At 36.0% G+C, this 11,814-nt stretch overlaps 1 protein-coding gene across 1 annotated transcript; it reads right to left on the reverse strand.

Moving 5' to 3' along the window:
- Positions 1 to 3,634: 3,634 nt before the first annotated feature.
- Positions 3,635 to 11,307, reverse strand: LOC110886738 (CCR4-NOT transcription complex subunit 10). Its single transcript, XM_022134576.2, has 6 exons — positions 10,724 to 11,307; positions 8,232 to 8,318; positions 7,200 to 7,337; positions 7,014 to 7,100; positions 6,873 to 6,944; positions 3,635 to 5,740 (listed from the first exon to the last, which is right to left on the reverse strand). The coding sequence occupies exons 1-6, from the start codon at positions 10,883 to 10,885 to the stop codon at positions 3,992 to 3,994; spliced, it is 2,295 nt and encodes a 764-aa protein (XP_021990268.1). The 5' UTR covers positions 10,886 to 11,307; the 3' UTR covers positions 3,635 to 3,991.
- Between the last annotated feature and the right edge of the window lie 507 nt (positions 11,308 to 11,814).

Raw genomic sequence — 11,814 nt, forward strand, 5'->3', positions numbered from 1 at the left:
TGACTTTTCACTAAATCGGTAGCAGACTTGTTAAAGTTACGCTCTGTGTTCTACACATCACATCTTTCATCTCTTAATATTACCTCGGTGTCATATCACCATCATCTCCTTTCATCACTCACCTTCGTCCCTTAACTTATGTTATACTCATATCTCTTCCCTCGATCACTTTTTCTTTATATTTTTAAATACAAATTTAATTTTATTAATTGTAAATATAACATATATAATATTTATAAAATATTAATAATTATGGTTATTGTGGTGCAAGTAAATGTTAGCCATAAAAGTATATTAATTTAAATGTCACATATGTAAATCAAAAACTAAGATTCTAGTTATTTTTACTACCCCTTCCCTCAGTTTATGTAACCAAACCCTCTTCTTCACTTATCCCTTCTTATCTATGGTTTTACTCAAATCCAGATCCACATCCATTGTATTTAGAAAAAAACTCAAGATCCATCATACTCCATTTCTTAGAGAGAGAGGGGGGTGCGATGAGACCAGGGTCTAGGCCATGCTAACACCGCAAATTCGCAGTGCGCGGTGTTCCTCACTCCCATGTTGATGCCATGTAGGCATCCCACTCTTATCACCTGACCATAACACATAATCTTATTGACGCATGTTAAAATTTAACATTTATGTTACATCTAACATATATCTTATATATAACAAATAAAAATTATGTAAAAGGAAATACGGCAAATAAGTAAAAGTTTTTAAAGATTACAAAGAAAGTCATATTTAAAATTAGATCATTTAGTGACAATATAGCTTTTATAAATATATTAGATATTTAAAAAAAGTATTTACTAAAAGAGTATTTACAATCCAACTAGACGAGACTAGTTTTTTTTATTTTACTACGGAGAAGAGATTTTAGAATCCATTGGGAATAGCCCAATTATGTTGATGAATAAAGGGTCAATCTATTTGGACACCTTATCTGCCTATTTAGACACCCTTTGCCTCGTATAGGTCTATACGAGGCGTATAGGGTTACATCAAAATCAGTGCCTGACTCATGTCACTTCTGGTTTAACCCCTTCAAGACGCCTCGTATAGGCCTATACTGGGCGTATAGGACCCTTCGTATAGGCCTCATATGTGACCCTTTGCCCCTTATATGCCTCGTATAGGCCTATACTGGGCGTCTTGAAGGGTTTTTTTTTTTTTTTTAACAAACATTTTATACAATATTAATCGTTTTAGCAAACTTTTATACAGAAACAATAAAACTTTTTTTTAAAAAACAACTCAAATTACCCCACCAAAACACCCATTTTTTTACTCAAAAAACATCACCCTCCAAAAACAATCAAATTACCCTACCAAAACATCCATTTTTCAACTCAAAAAAAAACCAACGAGGGGTCCTAATATTAATTATTTAAAATAAAAAAACTTGTTTTTGTATAAAAGTTTTGCTAAAATGATTAATATTGTTAAAATGTTTGTTAAAAAAAAAAAAAAAAAAAAAAAAAAAAAAAAAAAAAAAACCTTATATACGCCTAGTATAGGCCTATACTAGGCATATAAGAGAGGCAAAAAAGACCAATTTACCCCCAGTATAGGCCTAAATCAGGGGCTAAATGGTCTTTTTTCCCCTAGACGTCCAGTATAGGCCTATACGAGACGTATACGAGGCAAATAAGACAAAATATGACATAATCAGAGATTCTCTTGGAAATTGAAAAAGACTATACGCCTCGTATAGGTCTATACGAGGCGTCTTGAAGGGTGTCCAAATAGGCAATGAGGTGTGTAAATATGTAGACCCTTAGATAAATTATAGGATAGATGAAGGTTATAGATTCAATCTTCATGCTATGTAAGTTTTAGATATCGAGATAATATTAAATTTTTATTAAGGTAGGAGCCAAATGAACTACATGCTTGTATTCCCTTGGACTTTGTACATTTGTATGTACAAATTGTCATCTTCAATTCACGTGTCCAACAGGTACCTGAAATGTGGGCGCCACTCCCCATAGTTTCAGGGTTTTGATAATAATTTTATACAATTTTAGCTCAGGCCCTGACGGACCAAACGATAAGGTACGATAATAGCGTGACTCTCTTCCATCTAAAAGGTGAACGATTAAAATTATGTAAAATGGGATATAAGAAAATTTAGGAGTGAGTTAGTTTGTTGTTTAAAAAAACAATGATTCTAGAACAAAATCTCATTTAATTACTATAGTTATCATAAGACCTCTAGTCTATCAGTACTACAGTGTATTATATAGACTTACAGTAGACATTGGTAGGAATGTAAACGAACCAAACGTTTGTCGAATAGTTCGTGAAGCGTTCGATGGAAAGTTGTTTGTGTTCGTCCGTTTATTAAACAAATGAACACAAACAAGAAATTTTGTTCGGTTATTTAAATGAACAAACATGAACAGATGTCGTGTTTGTTCATTTATGTTCGTGAACGTGTTTGTTTGTGTTCGATAGTGTTTTTCGTTTTTCTATTTTATTTAAATACTTCAAAATTCAGACAAATAAAATATTTGATAAATGTCAGTTTGTTTGTGTTTGTTTGTTTCATTTGTGTTCATGAACATTAATTTGTGCGCATTTGTGTTCATCAACGTTCGTTTTTTGTTCGTTGCCTAAAATTAACAAACGAACACGAACAAGTTCAGTTCCTTAACAAACAACACAAACATAAAATCTCGTTCGATAAGTCTTCATGAACAGTTCGTGAACACATATATTTTTAACAAGCGAAAACTAACAAAGTCTTGTTTGTGTTTGTTCCGTTCGGTTCATTTACAGTCGTAGACATTGATGAAGATTTAGGAGTAGATCAAAAGAGTTGAGTTAGTCGTTCTGAAAAGATATTGTAGCTGTATATCGAAAAGCTTATCGCATTCGAACTAAATTATAAGCTTGGTCTCACTTTCATATCCATGATCTAACATATCATAACCTTCTAACGTGTTCGATATATGCTATGAATATCTGTTTGGTTTTATTATATCCATGTCCGACAATTATTAAAGGAAAAGTTAACGGTTGGTATGTCTTTGTGTTGAAGAATGAAAAGAGGGGCCATTTGGATGTTGATGCACATGACATTTGTTTGTCATCACTCGATTCAAAACATGTGGTTGTATCGTTTCTACACAAAAAAAAAAAAAAAAAAAAAAAAAAAACAGAAGAAAAAAAAATTATAACCTTCTGCTTGATTTGCTTAGAGGCTGTTTGTCAACTTTTGAATGGTTAAGTGTTGAACGAGTAAGAGGTCCAAACCATTAAGAGCCAGTATAATGCTTAACCGTTCAGAGGCAAATGTCTGACCAATTCATATTAGAGGTCTTAACCATTCAGACTCAGTATAATGCTTAATCATTCAGAGACAAATGTCTAAACCATTCAGACATCTGCTCGCGAAACAAACAGTCTGAACCATTAAGTGTTGAACCAGTAAAGGTCTGAACCATCAAGAGGTAAACAAACAGCCCCTTAGTCTTTTTACACGTTAACAGAGTATTGATAAGGCCCCATAAGTTTTCCGATAACATATTCTCACAGTTAAAAAACGCTTTCTCGTCGCTAGAAACTAGCACATATCATCCACACCACTAAATATATACATATATATTTATAAACAAGAGAATATTTGAACTTTTAAACCCCATTAAACCTCTTCAATCAGTACATCAGAAGAAGAACCAACATGCTATAAAAGAAAAATACCACTACATCTCAGATCTATGGGAAGACAAACTCAGTCAGCCACAAGTTTCATAACGATCCGATGATCTCACTGAAAAAAAAAACCCTAAAACGACACGGATTTTTTAAAAATTAAAAAAAAAATGCTCAAAAATAGTCAACAAAGAAAAAGACCTTTTTACCCTTAACTTTGAGCTATATATATGTTACAAATCAAATCCCTGGTTTCAAAGGATCATTTTCACCTACCTATGATGATTGCTCATCAGTCACCAACCGATATCTCACCGTTTCTCTGCTAATGTCCCGGGGATAAATCGAGAAATCTAACACGACTGCATTGTTTCAACTTCAAAACCGCACCTTGACTGTTCCCGCGAATCAAGTCTACGTATGTTGCCGTTAACACGACTTCCGGATTGTTGGGTAGTAAAGACAATGCCAGTGTCACGGCCTCGTGGGCCCGCTCCATGTCACCTTCAGCCGCTGCCATGGCCGCCATGTCAGCCAACAAGACCCCACGAGCCTCCTCCGGCTTCAAGAACCAAGAGTCCGAACCTCCTTGAGGTAACGATTGATCCACCGTAGGGGCGTTATTGGAATTTGGTTCATCGAGATCCACGGTTTTCTTACTTTGCCAGATGTTATAGTCCTCTTGGGTGTATGGTAATTCGATATTATTACTATTTTGCCCTGAAATATAACTCGATAAATGCTCGGAAGCTAGCTTAGGCTGGTTCAAGAGACAGTAAGCCTCCGCTGCGTAAACGTTTCCGAGAAACGCGTAAACCCTAGAACATTCCGGAAGTTTTAAAAGACACTTGGCAGCCGCCAACGCCTTCACTGCATTCCCGAGTTCTAGATAAACAAACGCCAGGTCAGCAAGCACGGCTTGCAAGATCATCAGGTTTTCTTTCCCGCAAAGAGCTTCGTATTCGTTAACCGAACTCTGTAACAACGGATTCGGATTCCCGCTACTGTTCCCCACCTTCGTCTCTTTAGCCTCGCCATTTGAATTCACCATGTTCGAGTTCGGTTGCGGGTTCAAGTTCTCATAAGGGCAGTCCAACAAGTGTAACGCGTTCAGAAGACAACGTTTAGCAAACGCGAGTGAAAGATCGGGGTCCACCTGCACCACATTTGTTAAATTCCAACGCTCTACAACAAGTTGTCTCCATTTCCCCCTACCGACAATTTTCACGTCGATATCCGCTTTCTTTTCCGAAAACATTATACAACACTCGGCAATTCGAAGCCACAAAAGAGGCCGTTTAAAGAAAACCGAACCCGCCTGTTGGAAACATCGAACCGCAAGTACAGGTTTCCCGCTGGTCAAATAAAGCAACCCGCAGTTATAAGCAAAAAGAACCGATTTATCCTGCGAAAAACTGAACAGTTTCATCGTTTTCTCCTTTCGTTGCGGAGAGCTGGTTCCGAGCGCCTTGGAGAAAAAGATGGCTGACGTTTCGTATTTACCGAGTTGATAATAAATGCAGCCGAGATTGTTGTAATACAACGCTGAGGTTCCGGTTTCGGTTTGACTTACAGACGCCATTAACAGCTTTATAGCTTTTCGGTGGTTATTTCTAGCGTATTCGAGTTGGGATTTTAGAAACAACGCGAGTGAATAATCTTTTCCGCGTGCGACATTCATGGCCATTTTCACTTCACGTTTGGCCGCTTTGAGATTTCTTGTGAGAATAAGAATCCAAACTTTGTATAAATGCACCTTCATCCGTAAATCAGGCGTTGAAATAAACGATTCGTCGGTTTGGATTTTCGAGAGATCGTTTGATGGTCTTGTGTTGATTTCCATCATTAGGTTTTCTAGTGTTTCTTCTGATGGAGTTCGAGATAATGGGCTTTCAGGCCCGTTTGTGCTGACAGTTTGATCAGAGTTGATTGGATCGGAAGATAACATAACGTTGTTCGGTGCTGACGTGGATTTTATCACTAGGTTTGTTAATTGTTGCTGAGAGATGTTTCCGGAATCACCTTGATTGACTAAGTTATTGCCACCTACTCTTTCCATGTAACCGATCACGTCCTGCGATAAGAACAGTATATTTTATAAGAATTATATGTAGGTACATATAGACGAGTAAAAACAAAAATAACCCAATACGATGTCGAGACAAACAAAAAACCACAACACTACTCCGTATACTTACTATATTCACATAGAGATCCTTGAACTCTTTAAGCAAGAATACAATCAAATACTACTAGGGATGTAAACGAACCGAAGGTTCAGTGAACAGTTCGTGAACCGTTCGGCGGGAAGTTCGTTCATGTTCGTTCGTTCAATAAATGAACAAACACGAACAAGATATTTCGTTCAATTTTAAACAAACAAACATGAACAGAGGTTGCGTTCGTTCGTTTATGTTTGTGAAAGTTTGGTAACGAGTTCATTTATATGTGTTCGTTTATGTTCATTGGTGTTCGTCCATTTAAAAGTTTCTTATGTTATATTTAATTCATTGGTTTTAGTTTTTTTAAAATTTGAAACCATACGCCTCCGCTAACATCCCTCATTTGACCATTTCATTTTCAGTTTGTGCTTGACAAACTTCTTATTTTTGTGTTACTTATGTTTATGATAATTACGTCAACTATGTTCGGATAGTTATGTTAAGTCCTTACTTATTTTCGGTGAATTCTTTCTGATGGAAAATGCAGATTTTATATTAAAATAAATATATAACGCTCTTTGTGTTCATTTATGTTCGTGAGCATTTGTTTGTGTTCTTTTGCATTCATTTACGTTCAGTAAGTGTTCATTCAGTAAGTGTTCATGAACACGTTCATTTCCTTAATGAACACACACATTGTTCGTGTTTGTTCGGTTCGTTTACAACCCTAAATACTACTGTCTGGGAAGCCCTTAACTTATTCATTTGGTTTATTAAGATCAGACTCTAGTGTCTTCCCTTAATTTCTTAAATTAAGTCTTGATGACAACACAGTCCGACAATAATATTCTTTCGTGATTCTACTAGAGCTTGATGCCATTGTAAAACACCACAATTACATATATGGGTCAGATAAACTATTTTGTAGTATATAAACATAATGCAAATATTTATTTATTTTTCTGGGTCAGATAAACGTTTTTGTAGTATATAAACATAATGCAAATATTTAATTATTTATTCTAGTGAAAGCAAGAAACTTACAGCAGCTCTTGAAGCATGATGGCATACTAAAGAAACATCAAGTAACAGGAGGCATACATGACGTGCCACCCTCTGTTGAAAAAAAAAAAAAAAACTATGAGTACACAACTTAAATAAAAATACTATAAATTCATCGCGTACCTCATCAATCGGTTCGATATTTTGATATAATCTTTCCAAAATGGAGAAACACTTCTCGTATTCATGTAGATGATAGAGAATGACAGCCTACAGATAAGCAATATAGAAGAGCAATGGAAATTACGAAAGATAATAGGAAATGCAAGGATATAAGAAACAAAAACGAACATGATGAAAATAACATACTATGTTGAACATTGTCACGGAAACGTCAAACTCATCAGCTGCAATGCCCTTATTTCCCTTATTTCCCACCGATTTGATTCGGCTGTTCAACACCTCTGCATTTTCTCCAGTTGAATGAGCAGGCCTCTCACTTCGTTTCTTAATCAAATGAACAAAAGTCAAACATGTGCAAGCAAGAATTTATTACACACACACACACACACATATATATATACATAAAAGAGAGAAAAATTAACAATAATAAGACATAACTTCTAGGGCTGCAAACGAACCAAACGTTAACAATTTGTGAACCATTCGGCTGGAAGTTCGTTTGTGTTCATTCGTTTAATTCATGAACGAACACGAACAATAAACTTCTTTTGTATAATTAAATGAACGCACGTGAACACAGGTCGTGTTCGTTCAATTATGTTCGTGAACGTTCAGTAACATGTTCATTTATGTTCATTTATGTTCATTTGTGTTCGATGGTTCATTAGTGTTTCTAGTTTTTATATTTTGTTTTATAACTTCAAAATTCCGACAAATAAAATATCTAATAAGTGTCAGTGTATTATATATTCTGTTTATGAATGTTTGTTTGTGTACGTTTGTTTCCATTTGTGTTCATGAACATTAGTTTGTGTTCATGAACGTTCGTTTGCGTTCGTTGCCAAAAATTAACAAACGAACACGAACACGTGCATTTCCTTAACGAACGACCACGAACATAAAATCTCATTCGGTAAGTGTTCATGAACAGTTCGTGAACACATATAATTCCTTAACAAATGAACACTTTGTTCGGTTTATTTGCAGCCCTAATAACTTCATAACAAAAAAACCACAACTTCAACAATTAAATTGTTCATCTATTTACCCCCGACTAGTTTCACTATTAAATTGTTCATCTATTTACCCCTGACTGGTTTCACTAATAAGATTTGTAATGTTTTGCTTTACGCGCATTTCCAATGAAAATACCATGGAGATAGAAGAAGTGAAAGGTATTCTAAATACTGATCTCCAAAATGACGATATTAGGCATACCTTAAGATTATCTAGTACTTCCAAAAATCTCTTTGGATTTGAAAATCCATCTTGAAAGTTCTCCACAATAGCAATGTTATGAAGAACCTACATATAAAAAGTGAAATATGTACAACGGGAACATCCATAAAAGTTCATCCAACAAAGAGTAAGGATATAAACAGAAAAGTAATAAGATCCTCTCATTTTCATGGGATATAAATATAATTTAATATGCATAAGTTAGTTTAAATATAAACAAAAGTGTGTCATCGAGCGATGTGGTATATAACTTAATTATGATGATTATATACAGAAGAATGGAGTGACACTTGACTGAGATACAAGACATGTGGTAAGCAGTAAAAAGATACTGGTTAAGTAAAATACACTAAATCAATAACGTATTTTCATTCTCGTCACTTCCACAAAATTGGCTTCATTTATGCCACAACAAATATTCATAACTCGGCTAAACTAAATTATCTTAAACTGGCCCCTCACAAAATTCCACACTAACAACTATTCACCAAGGATTTTGCACCGATCAAGCATGCCCATTTTGTGACAGTTTTCTAATACTAATGAACATCAAAGGTTCAAACGTCCAAGGTGAAAAACAGCTAGCCAACTGCCAATATAGTGTCAAAGCGACCTAATTGAACTATATGATCAAATATAAAAATGTAATCGTGCCTAGGGAACCTCTACTTTAGTGTCCTTCAGCTACAACCAAAAGAGATTTTTACAAAGTACACCTAAATTGTGGGGCAGTATTAGTCTTTGTTGTCATAAGCGCACTAAGCACTCCCCTAGGCGCAGAAGCGCAGCGCTGGAAAGCACCTTGCCTGGATAGCTATGCAGTTAATGCTGTAAAAAATCAGATATCGGACAAGGACCGAAAATTGAGATATAGGTTATCGCCGTGAGATATCGGTATATCAGGAATTTTAATATCATGCAGAATTTATATATATAGCAATTTAACACTAACAATTCAGTATATTCTCATACCATTAACAAATTAACGTTTTGCAACTTGCAAAACACTAAAAATTGCAGCAAGTAGGAACTGATTAAGACTTAAAACACTAACATTTAACACTAAAAAATTAACAATTAAGACTTAAAACACTAATAGCAGCAATAAGAAGAAAGACAAATGGTAGAACTAAGAAGAAAGGTACTGATATCTGGAAAATCGGTGATATGTCGGTCAATATCGCCGATGATATCGGTACCGATATTCTAGCCGATATTTGACACAGGGACCGATAACTGATATATCACTGAATTAACTGCATAACTGGATAGACACAGAAGCGCAGCGCTGGGAAAGCACCTTGCCTGTATAGGTGCGGTTTCAGGCAATCAGACACAGTTTCCAGCCAATTTTCTTCCCAAAAGTCGTCTTAACCTGTTTTAATAAGTCTAAAACTCCTAAATAAGCCTGGAGTCAACCTAAAATAGCCTAAACAAGCCTAAAACATGTCTAAACCCCTAAAAATAATACTTTTATACTATAAGCAAAGTGCAAAACAAACCCTTGTTTTTTTGCACCTTGCGACTAGGACTATGCTCCGGGCGAGGCCTATGTGCCTTCAGGGCGCCTTGCGCCTTTGACAACATAGCTATGAATCCACTTACCCCACTTAAATAAAAAAGAATAGATCTTGGTTTTAAATTGTGTGATGCGCTCCAATGTGTTAGGTCCAATAATCTGATGCGCGATGCGAGCCTATGTGATGCAGTCCTTATAAAAAAAATACTAGAAAATTAATTATAAATAACAACTTTTAAAAAAAATACTTAAACTAAAAAATTCACATAAGAAGAAGATAAGAATTATGCTTCTTAGTCCAAATCTACAGCTATATGACCTATTTCACCTATTTTACTGCCCAAAAAAACCTAGATTACCGCCCAAAAGCCCAGCCCAAAGCAAACAATCTTTGAAAAACAAAAAATAACATACTGCGTGCATCATAGGGCATTTTGCGACAGACGCATTATGCGAAATTGTGGCAATATCATCACATCAGGTGTTGCGATGCGCTCTCACTACACTAGTGTAACGGGCGCATCACGCATAATGCACGCATTTTAAAACCAACTAATAGATTTATATTACATGTAGTAGTGAAATAAGAATTCTATTCAATGCAAACTTAAATCAATCATTCAAATTACATACATTCTCAAAACTTGAATAATTCAACCAAACAATCAGCATTTCAGTGTTCCACTTGAATTAAAAAATAAATAAATAAGAACTTCATGAGTGTTCTTCAGCTACAAAAAAAGCTTTTTCAAAGTAAACTCAATTGTAGATTTAGTAATGAAATAAGAGTTCTATTCAGGCACAAACTACTTAAATCAATCACTCACATTACAATCTTACATACACATTCAAAACTGGATTAATTCAACCAAACAACATGCATTTCATCGTTCCAGAATTATCAACACAATACTTAAAACACACACACAAGCATATAAACAAGTGAATTCACCTTCGGATCATCGGCTTTCTTATCCAAGATCTGATTCAACACTTTCAAACAATCAACATACTTCCCTAACTGAAACAGCACATACGCCTCTTTCGCTAGCGATTGCGTAACCGAAATCAAGTCGGAATCGGACGCTGAAGATGCCACTGATAACGATTCCATTCCGCACAACCAACAGATCGAGGAGCAATCAACGTATACAGATAATAATAATAACAATTCGAAACGATAAAACCCTAACCTTCTTATTATTCCTTCACCGGTTAAACAATCACATCAACAATTGATCGATTAAAGCCCTAATTGATGATGTGAATCTGTAAATAGTGAGGCTGATTTTCGGGAGTGTAGAGAGAGAGAGAGAATCTAGAGAGAGAGAGGGGGTGAGGGTGAGTTTTGCTGCTATCGACTCCGGGGTTGGGTCTGAGTTGAGCGATTCGAGTTTGAGTTAGGGTAAAGTGACGGTGAATGTAACTGGGTTGTGTGACAGACCGTTGATGTGTGTTGGGATAATGGGATCTGACGGTGGATGAGGTGTTGAAGGACTTCTTTTGTTTATTTTTATTCTTTTTTTTAAATTTATTAAGATTATGAAGTATGGTTCCCTTTCCTCTACATATGACTAGATCACCTTTTCTCATCCTCCCTCTTCCCCATCAACAAGAAATGATTTTCCCATCTATCCTCATCTAATAACATCAAGAGAGAGAGAAGCATGTCGGGATGAACGGGGAGAATTCCCCGATGGCACCGAAGACAAGACGGGGGTGGTGTTCCCCGTCGGGGTCCCCCTCCACGTCTGCTCCCCGCGTGATTTCCCTAACCCCCACCCAAGGGTCTAATACGAGTCCTTACTTTTAAAATCTCGTATGCTGAGTCTTCGTGGTTTACATTGCCTAACATCATATGTCCTTTTGTTAAATTGTCATTTGTTTGACCGTCAATGAGAGGGTATTTCGATAATCTTAAAACCCTAACACATTGAACCCCTCCTGATTAAAACCCGTCACTGCTAACCAACTTCATTGTTCACCAATTCCAACACCCACCGAACACTGCCACCTTTCACCATTAAAATCGGATTGTTGGGT

This window comes from Helianthus annuus, chromosome 10 (genome assembly GCF_002127325.2).
Source record: "Helianthus annuus cultivar XRQ/B chromosome 10, HanXRQr2.0-SUNRISE, whole genome shotgun sequence".
NCBI lineage: Eukaryota > Viridiplantae > Streptophyta > Magnoliopsida > Asterales > Asteraceae > Helianthus > Helianthus annuus.

What these genes read in the sequence shown, in the direction of transcription:
- LOC110886738 (XM_022134576.2), bottom strand. Translation starts at nt 10,885, where the DNA reads ATGGAATCGTTATCAGTGGCATCTTCAGCGTCCGATTCCGACTTGATT. An exon ending in AGAAAGCCGATGATCCGAAG is followed by an intron (nt 8,319 to 10,723) that starts GTGAATTCACTT and finishes TTTTATATGTAG; the next exon opens with GTTCTTCATAACATTGCTAT. An exon ending in CCGTGACAATGTTCAACATA is followed by an intron (nt 7,101 to 7,199) that starts GTATGTTATTTT and finishes GCTTATCTGTAG; the next exon opens with GCTGTCATTCTCTATCATCT.